Source organism: Equus quagga, chromosome 4 (assembly GCF_021613505.1).
Source record: "Equus quagga isolate Etosha38 chromosome 4, UCLA_HA_Equagga_1.0, whole genome shotgun sequence".
Lineage (NCBI taxonomy): Eukaryota > Metazoa > Chordata > Mammalia > Perissodactyla > Equidae > Equus > Equus quagga.
This window is the reverse complement of record NC_060270.1, coordinates 118,304,363-118,331,021: the sequence shown is the minus strand read 5'-3', so window position 1 is coordinate 118,331,021 and position 26,659 is coordinate 118,304,363. Positions and strand designations below refer to the sequence as shown.

Sequence of the window (26,659 nt, the reverse complement as noted above, 5' to 3'; positions counted from 1 at the left end):
GTGGCTTCTAGCATCGGGGGAAGGAGGGCCTTGTTCTGATGGTCTTGGTCAGAAATAGTCTTCAGTGTTTTCTGCTCCTGGACCAAAAAAGTCCCAGAAATCAGTCACAGGTGATGTGTGGTGGTGGTGATAGCAGCAGTATCCATCAGCTTATTCCCTGTAGATAGTAAAGAATACTAGCTAGAGTCTTTACTCAGATTCTTTTGATGTTCCTTCTGGATGATTCAGTTCCTCATGTTAGTTTATAGAAGGGGTCTTTAGCGAATATAAGAAGCACAAACTCCTGTGGACAGTAAGTGACTCTGATTACTTTATCTAATAACATTATTAGAATAGAGGAGAGTGGAATCCTCTGTTGAGGTGTAATACAGTGTCAGTTTGTAAGGACTTAGTCACTGATTATCCTGGGAGTAAGAACAAGTTATGGATAGTAACGGCATTAACATTTCTCTAGGCTTGTAATTTTCCATCAAGTATGTTTCAGATCTCACCAATTAATAAACGTATAGGCAGAAAATTTTTTATTGGAAGTTATTAAAATCTTTGTATATCAAAGTCCTTTTAACTTGAAAGGTATATAATCATTGATACATTTATTGTTATCAAATTTGTATCTAGTTTACCTAGGAAGGCTGAAGTCTCTGTTAATGTAGGTTTTTTTCTCTTCTTTCCCTCTCTCAATTTTTCATGTTTTATATTCACTTTAAAGATAATGAAAGCATTTTATGAACATATTTTGTCATCTGGACAGTCCATTTCTGAGCTTACATTTGTGTTTGTGATCATGTTGCAGTAGTATTATTTTAATTAGCATGGCATATGTCTTAAACACCAAAGAACCTGTGCTGTGCAGTCGGTGCATTACAAGTGAGAATTTGCTCCTTATAAACTGCACCCAGAATTTCTCAGATTTAAAAAGGACTGATACTGATAGTCTTGTACATGTGTGTATGTGGTTCTTACCAGTGAGTTACTAAGTATTAATACATTTGGAATTTTTATGTCCCTTTCCAAATAATTTATGACTAAGTTCTTCACTATTAAGTAGATGGACTGTGGAGTCTCTGTACTTTACCTGAGTGGCTCATGTTTTAAGACAAATTCAGAACCAAGATTTCTCATCTAGAATTGGAAAGCTGAGAAGACCTGGGGAAGAGCTGGATATTGGAATTAGCTTGGGGATGCTTTCATAAAACCAGCAATCCTAGGCATTTCCCCACCCCACACACGTCTCCTGATGTAGTCAGTCAGGTGGGCCCCGATATATGTACAAGTAATTCTCCTATCAGGCAAGTTTTCATAATTCAAATTATTTTTAACATAGTGACTTAGGGATCCAGTTTTACGCTATTAAGTAGTGCTCTGAAATTGGCATGTGCAAAAAAAGCCCAGCTAGCCACTGCTTGAGTGGCTTAGTGTTTTGCTTAGCATCGTAAAGTAACCTTTTATAACTAGAATGTAAGCTCCATGTGGGCAGGGGATTTTGTTAGGGGTTGTTCATTGCTGTCCACCCAGTGCCTAGAAAGATGCCTGGCAAAGCAATAGAAGTGCAGTAAATATTATTTGTTCTTGAATGCGTGTAGTATAAATAATATCGGGTGATAAAAGTGATAAAGATATATTGGAAATGATATAATGATTGTGCTAATAGTGATTTATAAAATACCATTACCTCTGAGCAATAGTTAGTTGAGTAAAGTTCTGAGTTTTGTGGCTCTGTATATTTAGAGCCATTAAAACAGAACTTTTGAAAAGGGTCGTGTAATTTGTTATGTCAGAGTCATCTTGCTGAGGAGGCAAGTGGGACCCGAAATCCAGCCAAGACAAGGTTGCGCCTTCAGAGTTGTATGACCTGAGCTGAGGGAGGAGTAGCTTCTGTTTTCAATCAGAGGTGTTTGTTCATTCATGTTTGATATACTTAACAGAGTTAGATTTATGTTTGCCATCTTATTTGTTTTCTATTTGTCCCCTCTGTTTTTTGTTCCTCTGTTTCTTCTTTCCTGCCTTTTTAAATTATTTAAATATTTTGTAAATTCCATTTAAATTTATCTATAGACTTTTTAGCTATATTTTTTTACATTTTTTTTAGTCATTGCTCTAGAGAACACAATGTATATCTTTAATTCTTCACAGGCTTTTTAGAGTTGATATTGTACGACCTCATAAAAAATTTAGAAGCCTTGCCTAATGTAGGTTCGTTTTGGTCACTCATCCTATATTCTATGCTTATCATATATATTCCTTCTGCATACACTGTATTCCCTCAAGATGTTACAATTTTTGCTTTAAACAAACCTATGTATTTCAGATAAAATAAAAAGTAGTTTTTTATGTTTCCCAAAAAAGTTACCATTTTCATTCACTGTTCCTCATTGCTTTCTGAAAATCCAGATTTCCATCTGGTATCGTTTCCCTTCAGCCTGGGGAACTTCCTTTAGCATTTCTTGTAGCACAGGTCTGCAGGTGATATGTTCTCTTAGTTTCTTGTTTGTTTGTTTAATCAGTAAATATATTTATTTTGACTTCATTCTTAAGATTCTTTTTGCTGGAACTCTAGGTTAACGGTCTTTCATCTTTTAGCACTTTAAAGATTGTTCCACTGTCTTCTGGTCTCCTTAGTTCCTGATGAGAAGTCAGCAGCAATTTGAATTGTTATTTTCCTGTATTAGTGCATTGGTTTTTTCCCTGCTACTCTCAGGATTTTCTCTTTATCTTTGGTTTTCAGCAGTTTGACTACTGATTACTGTATATGACTATGTGTGTAAGCGTGGTTTTCTTTATATTTATTCTGCCTGGGATTCTCTGTGCTTCATAAATCTGTAAATTTATACTTTCACCAAATTTGGGGAAAATTTGGCTGTTATTTCTTGAAATGTTTTTTCTATCCCATTCTCTCTTTCTTTCTTGGACTTTAATTATATATGTATATTAGACCGTTTGATATTTTTCCACATGTCCCTGATACTGTTCATTAAAACTTTTGTCTCTTTGTTCTTTAGATTGGATAATTTCTATCGATCTTACTTCAAGCTCACTCACTTGCCGTTATCTCCATTTTGCTCTTAAGTCTATCCAGTGAATTTTTCACTTCATATATTTTTCAGTTATAATTTGTTTGATTCTATTTTATTGTCTTTTTGTTTTGGGGGGATTGTGTGTGTGTGTGTGTGTGTGTGTGTGTGTGTGTGTGTGTTTGGCTGAAATTTCCTATGTTTTTATTCCTTGCAAGCATGTTTTCATTCGCACTTTTGAATATGTTTTAAAAACCTTGTATGAATATACTTTAAAACCCTAATTCCAACATCTGGGTCATCTTAGTGTTGGTTTCCTTTGATTGTCTTTTTTCTTAAGATTGGGCCAGTTAGTTTTCTGCTAAGTTGAGTTATTTTAATTGTGTCCTGGACGTTCTTACTATTATTTAGGACTTCGGATTCTGTTACATTCCTCTGAGGAGTGGTGACTTCTTAGGCAATTAACTTAATTGGACTTAAATTGCAAATTCTGTTTCTTGGGCAGCTGCTCACATCTCAGTTCAGTTCTTTGATCCTTAGCGGGACTCTGTTTTGTACGTGTGTTGGGTCAGAGGTGGTCAGATTTGGGAGAGTTTGTACTTAGCATTTGGGGCTCCCCTTCTCTGGCTTTCTCCCCTCTGGGACTCCCCCAGAGGCAGGTTAGTCTATTTTACTGCAGCTACAAATACATAAGTTGTGGGTTGTTTTAGGTTGCAGTTATATTTTATAGATTGATAAGTTTGTAAGGAATCTTGTGTATGTTGCTTTTACTGACCTTGACACCATGCTAGCTATTCTAATAGAAACTTTTCTTGACTTAGTGATTTGTGTGCATCCCAATCTGCATTAAATGATAGCAGCTCTACATCACTTTATAGTGTTAATTATTTGGTGTGTTGTCTAGTGAAAAGAATACTTAATTCAGTGTCTTTAGGCTAGGTTTCTAGTTATAGGTCTACCACCAACTGGTATTATAGTTTAGGACATCAAAGTGACTTATCTGACCTTCGGTATTCTTCTCTTTTTTTTTTTTTTTTTTTTTAAGATTGGCATCTGAGCTAACATCTCTTGCCAGTCTTCATTTTTTATCTTCTTCTTCTCCCCAAGACCCCCTAGTACATAGTTGTATATTCTAGTTGTAGGTCCTTCTGGCTCTGCTGTGGGGGACGCTGCCTCAACATGGCTTGATGAGTGGTGCTGTGTCTGCACCCAGGATCCAAACCAGGGAAACCCTGGGCTGCCAAAGCAGAGCTCACAAACTTGACCACTCTGCCATGGGACCGGCGTCCGGTATTCTTATCTTTAAAAAGAAGAAATGGGACCAGATAATCTGTAACGTTCTTTCTGACATTCAAATTAAAACTTCTTCCTAGTTGTATTCAATTATTTTAGTGCTGAGCACAGTTCTTTCTCTATATTCTCTACCTCTTTTAATTTTTTTATCTTCTATTTTATTTTTGTAATTTTTTTACCCTAACACCATATCATAAACCATTTAGATATGCAATCCCCATAAACCGTGAACCATTTAGATATGTAATTCCAGTAAAATACTTGAATGGCAGTTTCATGTGAACATACTATCAATTCAGCATTTTTCAAAAATTCACTTAATAGATAGATATTGAAAGACATGTTATTTCAGCGTTTAGTATTGATGACTAGGTTTATTCTGAGCCAAATACTTAGTTCTTGTACATACATATATCTGAGCCTTGTGTCTTTGATAGATCATGTTAAGACCTGATTATTTCAGTTTAGTACCTTGTATTTTCATGCAGAGTATGTCTGTTTCTGAGTGATTACTATTACAAGAATATTGGATATTTCATTCTTAGTTTATATAGAAACATTGGATATTTTATACTCAGTTTATATAGAATTTCTCTTATGTAATTTTTCCTCTGTTCACTTGTTCTTTATAATGTCACAATACTATTTTATGATACAGGTGTAGGTCTCCCTCACTGAGAACGATTTGAATAGTTATGTGGCATGAGTAACTAAATTAACTTTTGTTCCTCTAAGTCATTAGAATAAAATACTTTATGGTGCTTAATGAGCCCTTGTTATTATTTGCTTTCTTGTTCAGAGTCTTTTCTACTAATATATGTTCTTTATACATCATTATGTGGAACTATCTAAGGATTTACTGAATTTTTATTTAATTATTGATAGTATTTGTGCCTATTGATTAAGAAAAATGAGGTGGTCAGATGTTCAATATGTGGAAATAATATGTTATTTCACATACATTTTATCAGCGTTAACAAAGCTTTCTTTGGTATATTTTATAGGTGACATTTGCAGACAGAAAAAATAAGCTATCAAGGAATTCATACCATTTGGTACTTGTTATTTGGACCAGCTTAAGGAGTCTGATTTATTGGATCAACTGGCAATAGAAGATGAAAAGTAGTGTGGCACAGATAAAAGTAAGTGTTTGAAACTTATAATAAAGAACATAAATTTGTAGTCAATTAGCTGTCCTTTAAACAAGAATGCATGTGTATAATTAGGGCATTCGAACCAGACAATAGTGTGTACACACATCTAACTTACACAATTTCAAATGTAGATACTTGATCAGATGAGATTAATAGTGTGTAAGAGGGCAGTTGAGAGAACATAGAGATGTGTATGTTATACACATATATATGTGTGTGCACACACATGCATCAGTGCATGCGTGAATCAAGAAAGTGCATGTGAGTGAGCACATGCAAAAGAAAAATAAATAACAGGGCAGGAAATCTGCCATTCTTAAAGAACATGCTTTCCTGAGTAAGCATAAAGTAGGAGACAGGTATTTCCTTCCTCAGTTGGTCACAGTTCTTGCAGGTCTGTCTACAAGTGAGCCTTTTGTTGCGTGTTTCATATGCATAAATGAGCTCTTTATTCTATACTGTTCTTTACTTTAGACATTATACGTTCATTTCTTCATTTAATACTCACTGAATGGTTACTATGTCCTAGTGACTGCTCTGAGCACTTTGGGTAAAACAGTCAACAAAACAGAAATCCTTGCTCTCATGGAGTTTTCATTGTAGTGGTGGGAGACAGAAAATAAATCATAATACATAAGTAAATTATATAGTGTGTTAGAGTGTTAAGTGCTAGACTTGTGCTGTAGAGAAAAGAAATAGGGTAAGGTTGATCAGTAGCATTAGGGGTTGCAATTTTTAATAGAGAGGGCCCATTGAAAAGGTAGCCATTTGAGCAAGACTTGAAGGATGTGAGGAAGTTAGCTATGCAGATGTCTAGGGGAAGAATGTGCCAGGCAGAGAGAACAGTGAGTGCAGAGGCAGAGTCTAGTGTGGCTGGAGCAGGTTATGGGAAAGTCAGAAGAGTAGGAGATGAGGGCAGAGCAGTAACAGGAACCAGGCACTCCACGTATTTTCAAAACTGTTCCTCTGCGTACGAGTGGACTTAGTGGGAGAGCAAACCATTCCGGTTCCTTTTCTTTCAACTGCACGGACCTATAAGCAGGCACATCATTTCCTGGGTCCCCGAGTCAGTAAAGGGGAAGGTGTATTTTTATTTAATTATAAATCGAGGCACTTCTCCCTTCCTCTCTTTCACCAGCTCTGTATCCCTAAACCTCTTTCTTTAGAGAGAACCAGTAGACTATGAGCTCCTTAACAGCAGGCATCAGTTACAAGGCCTCGTGTGTGGTAAGTGCTTAATAAACTGAACCGATAGACTTACAGACTGAGGCAGGCTCTGCTGCCATCTTTTCTAAATTCTGTTGAGTTTGAGAAGACACTCTCCAGCCTCCCTGCTGGGTAGACATCCAGCCTGTGCTTGCATATCTCCTTTGGCAGGGGGCTCACTGTCTCCGAAGCTAGCCCCATCTGTCAGTGGATGTCTTCGTATATTGTTCTGCAGTCTGCCTCTTTGGGACTTACACTCATTGGTCCAGTGGCACTTAAACAGCTAAATTGTGGGCCCAGTAGTTGGCAGACTGTGTTAGCACCTGGGGACGTAAAGAAAAGGAGACGTGTGGAATTGGCTCTTGACTGAGCCACATTAGACAAGAGGGCTCAGATGTAGACTGATAACCTTTCACACAGAGGGAAAAGTGTTTACTATTTTTCAGAATCCTCTTCCTGCTCCTCTTAGACTATGCCTCTCCACCTTTCCCTCATTTAGTCCCGATGATGTCCTCCGTGACATCCTCCCAGCCTGGGAGTGGCTGTCTTCAGTCAACATGCCCTTCGTGCTTAGTGGTTCAGCCCTCCCAGCCAGTTCTCAGTTTAGTCCACTTCCCTCTCTCCATCCTGTTAGCCACAAGCAGGTCCACTCGCTGGGGGGTTGGGCCCATTCTGACCTCAAGTGAAGCCCAGCGCTTCCCTTGATGTTCTGAGGATGCATCTGTTAGGTTTAAGAGGCTTCAGTTGAGGATCCCTTGTTTTCTCATTGAGCCTTACTGTGGCTTCCTTAGCTAGCTAGAAGCAAGCTCCCCACCTCTTCCAGCCTTTTCTCTCCCTTGCTCTTTAACACTTGCTCTCTGAGCCTAATGATACCCAGAGCCTCTGGACTCCAGCTCCCTGTTCCACTCACCTCCTCATACAGCTCTTTCTGCATTGTTGGAGACTACTGGTGACTGCATGGTGTACCATATTTGTTTTGCTTAATGAGCAATTTAGAGAATTTTTAAAGATAATTTTGATAATCTGTTAGTCCCAACTACTGCTTTGATTTATAATCTAAACTCTATAATAAAGGAAATAGGGAAAGTCAGCTTATTATTATTTGGATCACACCTCAAAATGATTTTTCACGTAGTGAAATCTTACTCATCCACCAAGCCCAATTCAAGTCCCATGTTACCCAATGTCATCCCTCAGTACTCTGTACCACAGCGACTGTTCCCTACTCAAGATTTCCTATTAGCACATCCTGTGTGCCAGTCGTTTGCTAACTTGACCATATTTATGAAATCCTGATTCACAACTTCAGTATTTTTGGTTTCTCCCTCTTGATCACAACAGATGTTAGTGAGATGTGTTAAAATCATTAGCACAGAATTGAGGCCTTCCCTCTAATGTAATCAAAATAATTGCCATGCATTGTGAAAGTAAAGGTAGACGGTGCAGTTTTATTGTTCTCTCTCTCCTCCTCCTCCTCTTCCCTCTCATCTAATCTGGTATGTTTAATTGTGGAAATCTTTATAACCGTCTCTCTCCCACAAGAAAGTTCCTTAAAAGTTTGTCCTATGTTTTGTATCCTCCAGAGTGTCTACACAGGAGGGGCTTTGTCTTATAATAAATGATCAGTAAATACTCGGTTTATGTCGTCATGAGTTGAGCGACTCTTGTGTTTCATATTTGGCTTCGGATCTTGATGTCAAGTTTCACGGAAACCTGTATCATACATATTGAATAATTCTACTTCGTTGTATTGCTAAGTGAAATAACTTTTTAAACTTTCTTACACACATTAGAAAAGGGATTTTAAGATGATTGCGTTCATTGTAAAATAACAGCCAAACCATGGCTACTGTAAGTTATAAATTTGATCACATGCTTATTCACCTACGTAAATTAGTCTAGTTTGTGTATGCTATTCGAAAACTTCAGTAGTTAATGAGACTTTGGCAGTTTGCTTGTGATAATATTAGACTCAAACTGCTGTTAATTAGATAGTCATAAAGTAAGAGTAAATTGGAGCTTGTTTACATTTCTATACAGTATAATTTTCTGTTTTTAAATGTATCTTTTTCCCATTAATGAAGCAAGCATGTAAGTATGCCAAACAAGTTACTCATTATTTGATTTACTTTTTCTTAGATTTCAAGATGAAGGTACTTTAAAAAACTGTTTTTCCTTTCTTATAGTTATGTTAATTAAAATTATTTTAATTCTTAAAAAAAAGTTTGTCAATATGAATGTTGACCAGTGGTATAAAAAATTTATAGTGATAAATATTTTGGCTTCTTAAATATATTTGCATTTTTAAATTATCAAACTGGATAGTTCATATCTCTGTCTCATGTCACATGTCTCTTCGATCTCATGTTACACTGAAATTATGTATTTGTGTGTCTGTTATTTTTCAGAGGACCTGGCCTAGGAGCTATCTTACGAGTCATGTTTTTCAAATCCTTAGAGCCTAATTTAGTGCCATACTTATCAGACACTCAAATAATGTTTACTGAAAACAAAAGTGAATTTCGCTTCAGTTTCTTCTAGCTATTTATTTTATCTAGGTTTAGTAACCTAAAGTTGTGATTTTTACAAGCCAAAGGTGATAAGGAAGTATGAGCAGTATCATGACTTGAGCATAACCATAAAGGTGAGCTCTTGCTAGAAAACCTCTGGCCCTTGGTCTTGTTTTTCACCAGGAGAAGGCCTTTATAAAAATGGTATTCTATAATTTTAAAACTTACATAGGAATAAAATATCAATTGTGGCATCAAAAATCTGAGAATTATTTTCTTCTACCTTGAATTTTTTTGGTTAAAATATTTGGTTCATAGTGAAAACAGGTATCTGCCGTAGACATTTACCTTAGATGGCCTGCAAATTCTGTTTTATCTTCTGTACTGTTTAGGTAACATGAATTATTCTCATGATTAAAAAAAAGTTTTGAAATAATTTCTAAAGCTCTTCCAATTTTCCAAGATACATGTTTCATTGTCTATATGTTTTTTAACATAATTTTTAAATGCCCCCTCCCTCTTTTTTCCCTTTAAAAGCATTCTTCTGGTCATGACAGAAGGGAAAACTATACTTCATATCAGAGGACTTCCTCTCCAGAAGACAGGTAAACAGTTTTATGTGTTCCAAATGCAATTTAAATTTTTTATAGTAAGTTTGAAAAATTGTTTAGCTCTTAGGTTTCTAATTTTAGGATGAACAGCTTCTTTTTGATTTTATAAACAATATCACTTGAGTGGGCTTGGGGACGAATTGTCCTTCAATGACTGTTGTAGAATTTCTAATAAATAAATGTAGGTTTTATGTAATTTTTTAGATGAGAGGGCATAATTCTAATATCTCAAATCTAACTAGAATGACAGTTTATAAAATGGAAAACTGAGTCGAAATCACATTATTTTGAAGTGCTGCTTTTCCTGTTAGTGCTATGCTCTACATTTACATAACTCTATAGTTTTCAAAATATTTAGATATGTATTTATATCTTGACACAGTTGTATTAAGATGAATGATCTAGAAATGTTCCCGTTAATGTTCATTGTGCATTCAGTTGTTTCACTTAGTAAGCTGTGACCATTAAAAATAATTTTTGAAGGGAGAAGCATCCTCTAAACTTTCTTTCAGTTGTCTAATCTCTTCCTTATCCCCCCGTACTTTCTTCCAGTTCTACTCTGCTGTCTCTAAAAACCTTTGCTTTACGGACATTAAGTTAATTGTCCTGGTTTGCAACTACTTACTACCTTTCATCAATCACCTACTCCCTGTATATATATTAAAAAAAAAAATTCTCTCTCCACACACAGACACAGACATGAATGTGTGTGTCTATATAAATTAATCATAGATGTGTATATAAAATATGGATTGTTACTATATATATTTATTAGGTGTGTATGTATTTAACTTCTCTTAAGCTTCTCTGATTTTATTGACTTTTAAGATTCAAATAGCAGATCTTATGTTACCCATCTGTGTTTGCTAATAATTTCAACCCATAATCAGTGCTGTCCAGTACTGCAGTTTCAAGAATAACAGCTGATGAATGTAGTTTTTTGGAGTGAAGTTAAACTGGTTTTTATGGAGGCCAGCCAATGACATTGGTCTCATTTGTTCAGTGCTTTGATAAAATGAGCCAGCTAAGCAAAGGGAGTCGTTTGCAGGATAGCCTTTTTCATGCCAACTATAAAGGATATCCAGATACATATCTTTTACTAAAGACAGTGTGAGTCAAGATGAACATGTTTGGTTAAGTGAGTTTCAGGACTTGTTCTGTGCATAAGCTGAAAGCTTTTATAATCACAGCTGAATGAATGGATGTCAATAAAATAAGCTGTTTGTTAAAAGCAATTTGATAAAATATCGTTCAGTCATAGAGTTGCTTTAGCATTACTAATATATGATTTTCCTAAGTATTTATAACATAGTTGTTTTCGACTTATAACTTTGCTTTTCTTATTTATGTGTTAGATATGCAGAACAAGAAAGATCCCCTCGGGACAGAGATTACTTTGATTACAGCAAGTCAGACTATGAGCATTCAAGACGGGGGCGTTCTTATGACAGTAGCATGGAGTCACGGTTAGTATTGGACACTTTAACTATAGAAAAATTATATTTCTTTAAATTTTCTTTATGCCTTATAATAAAACAATAATGATTGCAGCTGGCGTTAAATGGATGTTCTTATGTGCCAGGCTGTCTAATAAGGACTTCATGTGAATTAACTCCTTGTAGTAAACATATGAGGTAGATACTGTTATGTCTGTTTTACAAATGTAGAAACTGAGACTTAGAGAAAGTAAGTCATTTGTTTGTGTTTTAGAACCATATCAGTGGCAAGTCCAGGTCTGTTTGACTGTAGAGCGCAAGCTCCTATTTGTTATCGTGTACTACGTGAGGAGCTGGCTTATGTGAGTTTCTGAGATGCTTTACCGAATGAAAGAAAGTAGTTTATATTATATGACATAGGGTGATCTAAATTTACTTTCCTGCATAATATCAGAGGGACATTGAGATTGAAGTTACCAATCTATAGTTTTTATTTAAATATAAATTATTCTTACTTGAGTCTTGGAGAACTTGACTACCCGCCTTAGTAGTGATCCAGTTTCAAAACCTTGTCTACCATGTTTTATCGTAGGCTAAGTTCTATATCCTTTTTAATGTCTCTCTCATATTATCCTCTCCATGACTACCAACATTAAACCCCTACTAGAATTTTGATCAAATTCCTCTGCAGTTTGGAGCTAAGCACATTATTTGAATCTGCTTCCAAACTTTCCTTCTCACTACTTACTTTCTAATGTGTACCCAATCCTAAAATGTCAGATTAAATTCACCTCCAAAAGCCAGGCTCATCTGCTGTCGCCTTAATGACACCTTAATAAGAACAACTGCTACCACCATAATTGGTGAGTGAGGCATTCTATATACTTTCTCAAATACTCCCAAAACTCTTACTACCTAGATATTATTTTTCCTAATTTACAAATAAGGAAATGGGTTTCAAGTGATTAACTTACCTGAGGTTTCAGTTGGCTGTCTGGTAGATGATGAAACTGGGATCTGAACTCAATTCTGACTCCAAAGCCCATGTTTTTTGCCATAACCCCTGACTCTATCACTTTACTGTAACTCTGGTTCAGTGTATGTATGTAAACTCTCATTTGATCCACACAGTCACATTGTGAAGTAAGCAGGCTATGTGTTACATAGAACATAAAGGCTAACAGTACAAAGCAGTTGAAGAGAAATGTTTTCTATTTAGACTCCAAGAAGACACTGGTACTTCTGTGCTCTAAAGGAACAAACACTATAATTATAAGGACATGATTTTATCAGGCAGCTAGCTGTCTTACCTGGTGTTTCTCAGAAGAATCATAACCAGTGTCAGTAAATCCCTGCTGTAGCTTCTGTCTTGGAACATGTTCCATTCACAATAACAAGCAGCTCACTTGCAAATCAGTGCCTAGATTTCAGAGCACCTGCCTTTGTGACTAATTGGAGTTTCTATTTGAAACCACTTTTTCCCGCTCTGTTCACTCTTAGTGTATGCAGACTGTCTATCATCATGGACAGTCACTTAGATCTCGTTATACTTCAGTTTCAAAACTGACTGCTTTTTTTCCTCCAGGTAGGTTTTATTACTATATATTAAGACAGACCATCTCGAGTATACCCTCTAGATTTAGTAAAATCTATCCAGCGGTTTCCTGGTAACACGGCACCTGCATTAGTATAATGATAATACAAAACTTGTTTTTATTTACTGTATATAACTCATGGTTATAATTCATATAACTCATGGTTGTACAAAGCCTGAGCAGAATGATCAGAGTTTCTAAGGCAGTATATGTAAAAATTAGTAAGTGGACAAAGTTCTCTTGGGAAAGATAGCAAAAAGCAAAGATTCACTCTTTCCTCTTAGTCCTTGATAGTTTCAGAGAAGAATACCCTGATTCTTTAAAAAGTGTCAGCTTAAGAAAGGATATTCACCTACATTAGAGAACAGTTATTGTGGCTAAAAATGGTTGATTTTTTTTACATTGTTTTAGATAACCAGAAGCTTCTGATATTCTGTGATTTCTAATAAAAATATCAGTTCTATCAAGAAAGAATTTCAAATATTATATTTTTTTATAACAGTCTTACTCCTAAACTACCTTTATTGGAGCTAAACTCTGGTTTCTCCTTTGTACAATTTATCGTGTACATCACAGGTCAGTTTGTCTTCTTAAAACACTATTTTCATGTCACTATCCCACTCAGAAACTATTAATGATTCCCCATTACTTCTACTATAAAAAACTTAAAAGTCTGGGGCCGGCCCCATGGCTGAGTGGTTAAAGTTCTGCATGCTCCGCTTCAGTGGCCTAGGTTCCTGGGTTCGGATCCCTGGCATGGACCTACTCCATCTGTCAGCCATGCTGTGGAGGCATCCTACATGCAGAGCGGAGGAAGATGGGCACTGATGTTAGCTCAGGGCAAATCTTCCTCATCAACAAAAAACAAACAAAAAAGAAGTTAAAGTCTGTTGCTTGTCTTTTGAGATTTTATAGTCTAACTTGAACTCATCTTTCCAACTACCATCATACATGATTCTTTGTTGTTTTCTGACTGTTGTACTCATTCTGCTCTGAACACCCTTGCTCAGTTTTTCAGTAGTTACTCTGTCTTCTGTTAGTTGTAGAATGCCATCCTCCCTTCCCCCTCCCCCCCCACCCCCCCCCCACTGTAAATCCTGTGAAGCTTTCAAGACCTAGTTTAAGTTACATTTTTTCTGTGAAGCACTTCCTCACCATTCCCAACCACTTTTCCTTGTCTGAATTTGTGGGACCCACCCACTCATGGACTTGCTCATTTGGTATGTAGTTTATTTTAAAAATGTCTTTTATGTTGTTTTTCTCCATTTTTAAAAAATTAATATTACAGAAGTAGGGACCGAGAAAAACGCAGAGAAAGAGAAAGAGATATGGATCGCAAAAGGTCCCGGAAATCCCCATCTCCTAGGAGAAGAAGCCCAGAACCGTCGGTAACCCAGAGCTCGCCTGCTCAGGATGAACCTACTGCAAAGAAGAAGAAAGATGAGCTGGATCCTCTCCTTACTCGCACTGGTGGAGCATATATTCCTCCTGCAAAGCTCAGAATGATGCAAGAACAGATTACAGATAAAAACAGGCATGTTGATATCACTGAGTATACAAGGCAATGATATCCTCATTGAAAAAAAATCAACTATGATCTAATTAACCTTGGTTGTTGGGAATATACTTTAGTCCACAGTGACAGAGATCTCAAATTAGACTTCTTTCCTTCCTTACTCCGTAAGCTCCTTTGGAGATCTGCGTACTATTTGCCCTGACATTACTCATAATTTTTTTTACTTTTTTGCATTAATGAATTAAAAAGTTTGAGGAAAGGTCACTTACTGTTTTATTACTATTTTCAAGCTATTCCTTTCATAGTTGCCTGCATGCCTATTAGTCATGTCCATTTTTCATAGATAATCAAGAGTACTATTGATACTTTAGACTTACAATGGATCTTTCCAGTTGCTCCAAAGCAGGAGTCAGCAAACTTTTTCTATGAAAGGCCAAATAGTAAATATTTTAGACTTTGTGCATTCTTCTCTCTCTGTTGCAGCTACTCAGCTCTGCTGTTAACAGTGCGAATATAGCCAAAGATAATATGTAAACACATGAGTATGGGTGCTTTCCAATAAAGCTTTATTTACAAAAACAGGCTGTGGGCTACATTTGGCCCATGGATATAGTATGATAACCGCTATACTAATGTATGAAACTAAGTTGACAATTTTCTCTTTTTCCTCCATTTCTTAGACTATAAGTTTTTGCTACAGTAAGGCAAACGATCACAATTCATATATGAACATTTACACTCAAAATACTTTCCTTCTGTTTTCAAAATAATTTTGATGGTGGGGCTGGCCCCGTGGCCGAGCGGTTAAGTTCCCGCGCTCCGCTGCAGGCGGCCCAGTGTTTCGTTGGTTCGAATCCTGGGTGCGGACATGACACTGCTCATCAAACCACGCTGAGGCAGCGCCCCACATGCCACAACTAGAAGGACCCACAACAAAGAATATACAACTATGTACTGGGGGGCTTTGGGGAGAAAAAGGAAAAAATAAAATCTTTAAAAAAAAATAAAAAATAAATAATTTTGATGGTAAGGAGCTATCTCGGAAAGTGCAACTAAGTTTTCAAGACCTTTTTCTCTCGTGGAATGAGATAATAACCAGGAAAAGTGCGTGCCAAGATTGAAATGGTCACTCAGTTGCCAGGTAGTTAGTAAAAAAGATTAGGATAGAGGGTAGCTACACTTTAAGAAGAACAGATTGTTGGTGAGCGAAGAAAGAGTATCCCCACGTCTTTCATGGGTATTTTAATGGCAACTTGAAAGTACTTAGGAACCTTATATAAATGAAATCTAAATTTGTTTCGAGAATTAGCTTGAAGTAGAAATGCCGTTTATATAAAATAAAGTATAAAGATTTAAAATAAATTAAAATTAAAAAATAATATGAACTAGAAAGGGACATTAGATGACATTACATTTAAAACTAATAAGTTTCTCTTTATGTGTCATATTCCAGCACTTGGTAGTAATGCCTGGTGTGTTGTGTTGAGAAGGGATTTGGGGGTGGCTTCTGTGGTTGTGGGAGCTTCATGATCGTGTAGGCATTCTTCTCCTTCGAAAGGCACTGGTGGGAACATCACTTTCACCAGTCTAGTCCAAAGCAAGCCTAATTGTAAAAGACTAGAAGCATTGTTAGTCCGAGTCTTATGTCCTTATAAATAAAGTAGGCAGAGGAGAGTCAGCAGTATATGGAATTTTAAGCCAGTTCCTGGAAGGTAATTTTATATACAATTGAAGTCTATTCGTAGGCTATATAGTGTGCAAGGAGGAGTAGATGTCTCCAAGAGAAGTTTATAGTCTTTGCTGTTAGTAGATACTTAATCAGGTGATCGTAGACTTCCTCATTAGGAGGTACAATTGTACTTGATAGAGTCTTTTGACCAAAGTTTAATAGGAGAGGTTGTGATTATGTATCAGCAGTATCTTATTCATCAGACTACTTGTTAAGCCATAGATCTCATTTCTCTAGCAATAGTGGCGTACTAAAGGGTTGGGGTTGGGGCAGTGAGCGTCGTCCACCTCAGGTGCAGGCCGTCACATGGCGCATGATCTGTAGAGAATTTAGAAACAATAACAAAATTAGCTGGACGTCAGTGTGCTTTTTATCTTCAGTGCCTGCCAAGGACGCTGTCAGTGATAAAATACTCTTCCCCACCAGGGCGGACTGTTCTTACAACCCCTCCTTGGTATGCTACTCTAGAACAGGGATTCTTAACCTACAGACCTGCAAGAGGTCTGTGAGTAGAATTCAGGCAATCTGTGAAGGTGAATGGGGAAAAAATTGAATCTTTATTTTTACTAATCTCTATAAAATTTAGCATTTCTTTCTACTGGGAATATAGTCGATAGATAATAGTATTAACAGAGTATTTCTTGCAAATATCTCAAGATTTTGTTTAAAGCCGTACTACTTGGAAATTAAAGAAGTTATTAGACCTACCACCAATTCTTGTTATTTAATATGTCAAGAAGCACATAAAATATTATGTGAAACTTTTGTTCTTTTCATGCTTTGGAAACTATATTTCAGTATGACTGGTATCCTTTGTAATCCTGTGTATTTGTGGCTCTTATTCCAAGAAGTCCATCAGCTTCACCAGACTGCCAGAGAGGTGTAAGGAAGGAAAAAAAGCTAAGACTTCCTGCAGCTTAAATCATATGCCGCAGGGAAATAATTATAAAAAACATAGACTTTTAGAGCTTTAAAAGATCTTAGATACTGGTAAGTTTAACCTAAAGAAACCCAATGAAGCTAAATATTGTACCTAAGATCTAAGTTAAAAAACAGTATAACCATCTAGCATTCAGCTGTGGGACTACTGTCTAAACACAGAAGTGTTCTTTAAAATACTTAGAACAGTCTTTCAACCCCATGATTTTATGTACTTTCCATTTTCATGTAATTATTACCATTTCTTTATAGTTTAAAACATTTAATTTTGTTTTCCTTGTCAAGCTTTTATAGGAAAGAACATAATAAAAATTTTCTTTTTATGGCTTATATTTGGGTATTTCATATTGTAATTTAAAATAAAGAATAATTAAGGCCAGCCCCATGGCCTCGTGGTTAAGTTCACGCTCTGCTTCAGTGGCCAGGGTTCGGTTCCCGGGTGCAGACCTCTCCCACTCCAGCAGTGGCCATGCTGTGGTGGCAACCCACATACAAAATAGAGGAAGGTTGGCACAGATGTTAGCTTGGGGCAAATCTTCCTCAAGCAAAAAGAAGATTGGCAACAGATGTTAGCTCAGGGCAAATCTTCCTCAGCAAAAATAAGTAAATAAATAATGGCTTTTATTTTAAAATACTTCCTTTAAAGACAAGTTTAAGTAAATGAAGTGTTATAATGTAAAATAAGCATGTGTTGAATCTGACTGAGTGTTGTAAATTGCAATATACATGGACATAAGAACAAAACATTATCCTTACATAATCTTATTATGTTATTAAAGGGAAGTGGTCTATAGATTAGCATCATATGTACAGAACATCAAATGTGGTTTAGGATGTAATCTGTGTATTCATATAGTTATATATTTTACTACACTATGGGGTCATTTTATGAAAAGTGTTAAAAATAAAGGAACACTAAGTATTTTTTTATGTTATTATAACCTCTTGTTATTTTAATTGTTGACTAAGTTTTCATCTTTATTAAAATCAATTCTTTTTAGCTTAGCATACCAGAGGATGAGCTGGGAGGCCTTAAAGAAGTCAATCAATGGTCTTATCAACAAAGTCAACATTTCTAATATAGGTATTATCATTCAAGAACTGCTTCAAGAAAATATAGTTAGAGGAAGGTAAGCAGTTATTTTATTTATAGTATCTCAGCAGTTTCTCAATGGAACATAATATCTACATGAACAACAATCATTTTTTGTGCTTTCTTTCAAAGATAATTGAGAATATTTATTTAAAATGCAGTTCTTGTAAAAATGTAAGCTACTAACAAATAACTATACTTCACTGTTAGAGGTTGTGTGAGTTTTTGATTTTTGAGAAGTTTTGATGTCATGTAATGATTTTTGCACAGACATTTGTTTACTGAATACTTTGTTAATTTAAACACATGAGGAATAATGGGTATTTTATTTATTTATGTATAGATAAAAGAGCTACCTCAAACCAGTTTAATTTCTAGTGAAAGCAAAGTGAGAATGTGAAAGAAATGAGAAAGATCAGTAAATTTTAGAAAAGCAGAAAGAAATGACTTACCCATTTTCTGTGTGGTTTTAAGTAATAGTGATATTATAAAGGGCCAGGAAATAGAAATATTCTGTATTCTATTTATTACTTTAAAATCTGAGGGCTGTTTTTCCATGTCATTTCACATGACCTTGAGTCATCATCTCAAAAACACTGGGACTATAAAGCAAGGTATAGTATGTTGTGGGGCTATAGAAAGTTGACCAGGAGGCAGCCATTGGCCTCAAAGATAGGTAGAGCTCCCCCACTTTACTCAGAGAGAAGCAGACTCAGAAGTTGTGTGGGTTGCTTAGGATCTTACAGTTTGTAAGCTGGGTTCTCTTTTCTCATTTTTATTCTAGTGATTCTGTTGTCATACCTAAACCTGATGACTACTAAGGCATTGTTTTCCTGCCTTTTGACACTCCAATAACTGTTTGTCGTTGCATTGTTAAAAATAGTTCTTCAATTAGCCCACTTCACTCTCTCCCCTTATCAACTGCATGTAGAAACATGGTCATTTCAAAATGAGTTAGAAGGGGAACCTTTTATCTTCCTGTCACTGTTTTAGCATTTTTCTTGTAGTGCTTTGATTGTGTCTTTATCTGTCATAGGAGTTTTTCACATCTTCATTTTTATTTCACTAAAAATAGGCTTAAAGATGGAAACCACCCAAATTTATCTTTAATCACAAAATTTTATATAGATGATGGACCCATAGCAGAAATTTTACATTGAGTCTAAGTTTAGTACTTTTGAAGGAGGTCATTTTTCCCTTCACTTTTTTGGAAATATTAAATATAAGGAATTTAAAAAGCTCAAATTCATGACTAGATATAACAAACAGGAGCAGGAAAAGAAGGATTATATTAAGAGAAAAAATTTGAAGAAAAAATTGTAAAATCTGTTTTAGAAAAACACAAATTGAAGTTTTGTTTTCTCAAAAGCAATTTTTATTGCCAAGACAAACTCTTCACCTGGCTAACGTGGTGAAAATTTAGTCCTGATTTAGCTTTTGTGATATTTACAGAGGAGTAATGTTGGATTTTAAATTAGGAGTTTTTTTCGTCTAATTAAATTGGTGATGATTGTTGACTCTTTGTTTTCTTTTTTAAACAGAGGCCTGCTGTCCAGATCTGTTTTGCAAGCACAGAGTGCTTCTCCAATCTTCACCCATGTTTATGCAGCATTAGTGGCGATTATCAACTCAAAATTTCCACAAATTGGAGAATTAATCCTCAAGAGGTTGATTCTTAACTTTCGAAAAGGCTACCGAAGAAATGATAAGGTATGTATGATGGGCTTGAAGTAAACTGCCACACAGGGGCACACTGCTAAACCAGTATCAGTGATAGTAAACAGTGTTGATTTCTACAGAGGAGTTCTTAAAAACTGTGTGTTTCATGGGAACTTTTTGTGTTCTTATGAAATATCCCTGCCTCTGACAATGAGCAACAAAAATGATGACTGTAAGTGTTGAATTATAACCATTTAGCCAGAAATGTATTAGTTTTCATCTTACTACTTTCTTAAAATATAAGAATTACCCTTGTACATATTTTAAATAGTATGTAAGTAAGCTGTAGATTCTAGAGAGAAATGAGAATTGGTTTTAGTTTATAGATTAACTTTGTCTCTGCCTTCACTTTTCAGCCACTTTGTCTGACTGCTTCAAAATTTGTTGCACATCTGATTAACCAAAATGTGGTAAGTAATTATCTTAAAACTTGGTGCCATTCAGTGGCATTAGACTGTGGACTTGATGCCACTTCAGTGACACTTCTCTATTTTTGTTTTGATTTAGTCCTTCAGAAACTATATGGGATAATATTTTCATCTTAAAGCTATAATAAATGCATTTAATGTTCTTTAATATAAAGAGGAACGCAAAATAATTTATCAAATTGATAACTTGGTTACTTAACTGCAAATTATTCCTTCAATGAATGTAATTTAATCATTTTTATTAAAAAATTAAGTTGCTATCTCTTCTACTCCTTTCCCCTGTACCTGATGTTTGTGAGAACCTAATAATATCTGATACTCTATAAAGAAATTCTATTCCCTGTAACTACATAGTATATATAGCCATATATTCTTAGAGTCAATTTATAAAATATAATAGATTACATAATTTTAATCTATTTTAAATGGAAATTTATCATTTTATTGGTTCAATTTGCATTTATTTTGTATTCATTTGCTATTTGAGAATTTTGATTTAGCTTCTGTTTAAATTTGAAAAAATTGCTCTTGTTCATACTCGAAGGTTTCTTTCACATATACATTTTATCATTTTTGACTGTGTCTATACATAAGAGGAAGTATTTTGAAATCACACAATCTTATTTCTCTAACATTAAATAATATTTTCATCCTTCCCTACACTGAATTCTTTCCAGTGTTCACTCATAGAAACCTTTTAGATTTTAGCCTAATTAGTTATATTATTACATTGATAACTTGCTACTTAAGACCATGGAAACTTAATTTCACGTGTCTATAGCAGCAGAGATGTTTCAGTTTTCAAATGTATATAACACTTACATTGGAGATGTTTTTGGCATTGCCACAGAACAGTTAAAATGATAAATATTTTACATCTTCCCCGTTGTGGAACAGGGCAGTATTATCTTGTCACTCATGCAAGACTATTAAACCTCCCCCCGACCCTCCAAAATAAGAGCAGTATGTATTTTTGATGTGCTCAATGTGAAGAGGGTATTTTCCTGAGTTGAGATTTATGTTTTTCTCTCCTCACCTCAAATAAGAGTCTGACTTTAAAAAGACATATGTAGAGTGTTGTGAATATGCTTCCTAAGTTCATTTTCTTTTACAGCAAAGCTTCTTGATAGAACTTTATTCCCGCTCTACCTGGCATTATTTATCAATATTAAATTTTGAACATAGCCAGTATACAGAGTTTGACTTAATAAAAAAAAAAAAAAATAGAGGGAGTATTCAAAACTGTCATTGCATACCAGAAACTACCAGAAAGATATTTCTCATAAAATTGGTACTCATGTAACTTAAGAACCATTTGTTTTCTAACAGAGTTGCTGATAGAATAAATTGGGAAATGGATATAAAGAGTTGTGGTCATGGGGAAGGGTATTATAAAAAGCATATTATTATTCTTCATATAGTGATTATGAAAATATCTCAGATTAAAAATTAGTACATGATTTTTTTAACACATTTTGAGGTTAATTTGCCTATAGATAATATATTTCCCATATATAAGTATAAGAAGAATATTTCTTCTGGAGATGAGTCAAATAATTATATTCAGTGGAGTAAATTAAGATTTTTGGAAAAGTCGTTGGGAAATTCTTAACAGATACATAATGAAAAGTGAGAGAAAAATTTTTTCCCGTGTTTGGAGTATTTCTATGTGTATTATAAACTTTGCACATCATATGTACAATATTATCACTGCAAAAACCAGATTTGCTACTTTTTAAAATTACTATCAATGGGAGGTTAGTACATGTACAAGCATTTTCTCTATTCTAAATGTCTTCATTCTGTTTAAGGCACATGAAGTTTTGTGCTTAGAGATGCTCACTTTACTCCTGGAAAGACCGACAGATGATAGTGTTGAAGTAGCCATTGGTTTTCTCAAGGAATGTGGCCTCAAATTAACCCAAGTGTCACCAAGAGGAATTAATGGTAAGTACGTATCCTTGGTTTGATATTGAGCTTTAACTTGCGTGTTATAACATTTATTGCTTATTTTATTGTCTTTTCTTTCTGTTTAACTTTAGCTATATTTGAACGCCTTCGAAACATCCTCCATGAGTCTGAAATTGACAAAAGAGTTCAGTATATGATTGAAGTGATGTTTGCAGTAAGGAAGGATGGATTCAAGGACCACCCTGTTATCCTAGAAGGACTTGACTTAGTGGAAGAAGATGATCAGTTCACCCATATGCTCCCTCTGGAGGATGACTATAATCCAGAAGATGTTCTTAGTAAGTCAGGAGGTGGGGGTTGGGAAGTGGGACACAAACAAATGTAAATATAGAAAATAAACACTTATTTAACTTTTATTTTTTTAAGATGTTTTCAAGATGGATCCTAATTTTATGGAGAATGAAGAGAAGTACAAAGCCATTAAGAAGGGTATGTAGGATTTTATAAAATAATTTATTTTTGATAAGTGGAAGCAATTTATATAGTTATATAATACTGAGAGAAAGATATAGATCACTGACCCCCACCTAATGAAATCTCTGGTCTTATGAAGCCGTTCTCTTCATTTTTTGCCCATGCATTATTTTTCTGTTTAGTGCTTGTCTGTGGTATTACTTCATTCTAAATTATTTACCTCATTGTCTCCCTCTTCTGTCTCTCTATTTAAATTATGCAACCCTTAAGTGTCGTCCCTCTTAGGAAATATTCATATATTACTAGTGGCCTTTGTTTTACTTCACTACTACTTAAGAATTACTGCCTAAATTGCCACCAATTTAATATTGAATTAAGTGCTATACTTTATTGTTAAGTGCTAGACTTTATTTCTTGAGAGCAGGTTGATACTCTTCTGGTACAGTGCTAGATACAGCATCAGTACTTAATAAATGGATAAATTACTATTATCATTTGTACGTCATTAAATATTGTAAGCACTAAATTTGGACATTGGTTTCTATTTTGTCTTTGCCATTTGTAGCTAAGTGACCTGAAACAAGTTACTCATTTGATCTAAGAGTAAATGTTACCTGTTTGTGTAGGATAAAGAAAACATAGTGCTTTGTATTGCCACAGAGCAAGTATTTAGACGCTGACACTATTTTTTTTTCACGTTTGTATCATTATTTTTCTTCCAAAGCCAATATTCAAGGCTACTTATGTGATTCTATTATAATTGTATTATACAACTATATAATAATTTTATGGGTTTATTTCCTTTGAGTTATGATTTTACCTGAGAAGTACTTTAGCTCTGCAAGCTCCTTAGGAGGAGAGAGCAGAGACGTAGAACTCTGCCATTGCCTGCATGCTGTGCTGTAGTCAGGCTTAGAAGTGGGATGTTGAAGTAGAAAGTAAAGGTGTAAGCAGTTTTCCATTTCTATACATTACCCTAAAAACCTGGTACAATAAGTAGGTTCTCTCCTTAGATGTTCATTTCCTAGGGGCATTTCACTGCAACAGATTCCTTTTTCTCTTTATAATTTAGTTTCCAAACATGGAGAACTCCTTGGACCCATTGTCTTTTTTTATGAACTTCTTTTTCTACAGTCTCCCTAAAAGATGCTAAATGATTTTGTGGAATTCTTCTTACACCTGATATGATGTTTTTTTAAAACTTGGGAATTCCCCATTCATTTCTTTAAGGTCTCGGCTGTTGGCCAATGGCAGAAAAGTAACACTCTCCCTTTTTACAGCACTTCTTAAACTCTTTGGCCTCAAGATCCCTTTGTACTCCTGAAAATTAGTGAAGACTCTGAAGAGTTTTTTGTTTATGTGGGTTATGTCTATTGATATTTACTTTATTAGAAATTAAAACTGAGAATATAAAAAATAGTCAATTATTTCAAAATAGCAATAATAGACCTAGTACATGTTAACATAAGTTACATATTTTTATAATACTAACTACAAAACACAGAAATTTAAGAAGAATGGCGTGGTTTATATATTTTGTACAGTTTAATGTCTGGCTTAATAGGCAACGGTTGAATTTTCATATTGTTTCTGATTTTAATCTATTGCAGTAGATTGTTTTGATTAAAGTATGTGAAGAAAATTTAGCCTCACACAGATATGTAGTTGGAAAAGGGAGGAATATTTTAATAGCCTTTTCATATAATTGTGTATATTTTGCTCCTTAATACTATGTTAATATTTAATAGCTAGTAGTTTCTTAAAGATTAAGTGTAATGTGAAACCTGAAACAACATCCATGAATTTTCATACTCTGTTACATTAAAATTCATTGGCCTATCACTGTGAATGGATCTTTTACCTCTGCATGACTTTGTAACATTTTATTGGTCATTTGGAAAATGCTGATTCACTGAGGTATGCACGTCTTCCAAGTGGTAACATGTTAACATTATCAAACTTAAATTAACGTGTTAATGCAATGTCAAGAAATAATGTTTATTAAATAACCACCTATCTTCTCAGAAAAGTCTAAGTATTGGGAAGCTATCAAGCTCACAGGAGTGGAATCAAGTTTTCCAAAATTCTAATTTTCTCTTAAAAACTCTTAATTTTATCATGTTGGCAAATACTGTTATTTTCCTTGAGATGACAATCTCACTTTGTTTATATTTGAGAAAATGTCTGCCAAATACCTAACAACTATAGTTTATCAACCATTCTTTCAAGTAAAAATGAAAAAAATAGCTAATTCATCATGTACCTTGAACAGTTGCACAAATGCTTTTCCTTGAGATAACCATCACCATTGTACATCTGTCTTTAACAGAAGTGCTATATATGAACTTCATATTTTGTTACTCAGATTATTATAAATGCCTATACTCAAGGGCTGAGATTTAATACAATTAATAATTTTCTACTTCTTCAAGGGTATTCTTAAGTGAAACTGGCTTATTTTCCTACTACAAGAGTGTGGCAGTAAAGAACACAATGACTGCTAGGTGCCTTGATTTGGCTCAGGTTGCAGCAATTCTAACCCCCATTGCTCTTGGACCATCAGTGCAGATGTCAGCACGGTGAAAAGACGGATAATGTTTTGGTATTATGATGAAAATAGTTTTGACCTCACGGACCACCTGAAAGGTCCACTGATCCCCTCAGGGACTCATAGACCATGTTTTGAAACCACTGGTTCATTCAGTTGATGAAATCCAATTGTCACTGCCTAAGTGATTTCAGTAAGTAGATTCTAAAGTGGAGAGATGAGGAGAGGATGATGTAAACGACTAGACAATTCATTTGACCTTCCTTCTTTCATAAAATGTTCTTCTAGAGTTGGCATAAAAAAATGGCCGCAGCAGGAAGTGGGCACAGCTTTAGTAATTAGCACCTTAGAGTGGCCCAGGTGTACCGGGCTTCAGGTCTTACAGCATTTGGGAAAACAGCAGGAGTGCCTGTCTTCCTACTTTTGAATACTAAATAGTTTCCTCTTTTAAAGGTCTAAGTCATGCTATGTAATAATAAACTAGACACTTCAGATTATTTCTTGAAGTCACATTTGTTAGAAATATTCTTGAGGAGATTCGTATGTCAGCTAAGGGCTGAATGACAGCTCTCCATTTTTATAAAACAATTTATTCCTCATGATATTAAGTTCTCTGCTAATATTAAATATTATAAATGACTCCTGACTTATACTTCTTGGTTAGATATAGAGAAATTAGAATTTTCCTAAAGAGGAGTTGGCCCCAAAACTTTGCATTAAAAGTTCCCTGATTATAATAGAGATGCAAAAGTAAAGTGTCGGCTGTGTTTGTAAAATCTTTTGTCAGGCTTAGAGCACAAACCATTGGGCAAAATATCAATTTCAGTTTTTGTCATTTGTTTACTATTAACGTGATGACTGGCTTTATGCAGTCTGTTTACATCACTGTGTTCATCCAGTTTTGAATGTGCGTTGTCCAGTGAGGTACTCATTTTACCAATTTTGTTAGAGGCTTCTGTTTCTCTTTTACGTATGGAAAGTCTTTGGGTTGATTATAATGTTCTATTTAATGGGTAAACATTTTAATAAAAATCTCATTTCTGTTTATTTAAAGTGAACACTAAATTATGCAAGTGTTTCTTCTCCCTGTTTAGTCTTTCAAAAAATGTTCTTAGCCTAAATTCTTATTTTCTCTGTCTAGCCTTAGCTTTTTATAATAGACTGTCTTCTTTCTGATGATGAACTAATATTTTTACTCCGATATGCTTGTTTCCATTCCTAATTTATTTTTCCATTGCTGTTGCTCTTTTGGAAAACCTTCATCTACTTTTTCTTTCTTCTTGTCATCCTTTCCTTGTTTCATAACCACTTTCTGTCTGGCAGAAGAATTACACGTGTGACTGTCTCTCTTCAAATTAATTATAATGTTATCTGACCACCTAGATCATAACAGGAGATCTCTGTGATTGTCTTTGTTGGTTGATAAACTATTACACCACTATGGATTTCAGTGAACTGAAAATTATCTTCTCAGAATGAGGTGCAT

The 26,659-nt window shown here is 35.1% G+C and overlaps 1 protein-coding gene across 5 annotated transcripts in view; it reads left to right on the top strand.

The window, feature by feature from the left end:
• CWC22 (CWC22 spliceosome associated protein homolog) overlaps positions 1 to 26,659 on the top strand; it is a 57,377-nt gene that overhangs the window by 11,517 nt on the left and 19,201 nt on the right. For 3 of the 5 annotated variants that reach the window (XM_046659156.1, XM_046659155.1, XM_046659157.1), the window contains exons 2-12: positions 5,309 to 5,446; positions 6,625 to 6,685; positions 9,712 to 9,779; positions 11,141 to 11,251; positions 14,105 to 14,350; positions 18,002 to 18,130; positions 19,635 to 19,803; positions 20,169 to 20,222; positions 22,052 to 22,187; positions 22,283 to 22,489; positions 22,578 to 22,640. In XM_046659156.1, coding sequence (XP_046515112.1) covers positions 6,641 to 6,685; positions 9,712 to 9,779; positions 11,141 to 11,251; positions 14,105 to 14,350; positions 18,002 to 18,130; positions 19,635 to 19,803; positions 20,169 to 20,222; positions 22,052 to 22,187; positions 22,283 to 22,489; positions 22,578 to 22,640 — 1,228 coding nt within the window. In that variant the 5' untranslated portion in view covers positions 5,309 to 5,446; positions 6,625 to 6,640. The remainder of the gene's footprint in view (positions 1 to 5,308; positions 5,447 to 6,624; positions 6,686 to 9,711; positions 9,780 to 11,140; positions 11,252 to 14,104; positions 14,351 to 18,001; positions 18,131 to 19,634; positions 19,804 to 20,168; positions 20,223 to 22,051; positions 22,188 to 22,282; positions 22,490 to 22,577; positions 22,641 to 26,659) is intronic. The other 2 variants (XM_046659159.1, XM_046659158.1) reach the window with 1 other exon arrangement.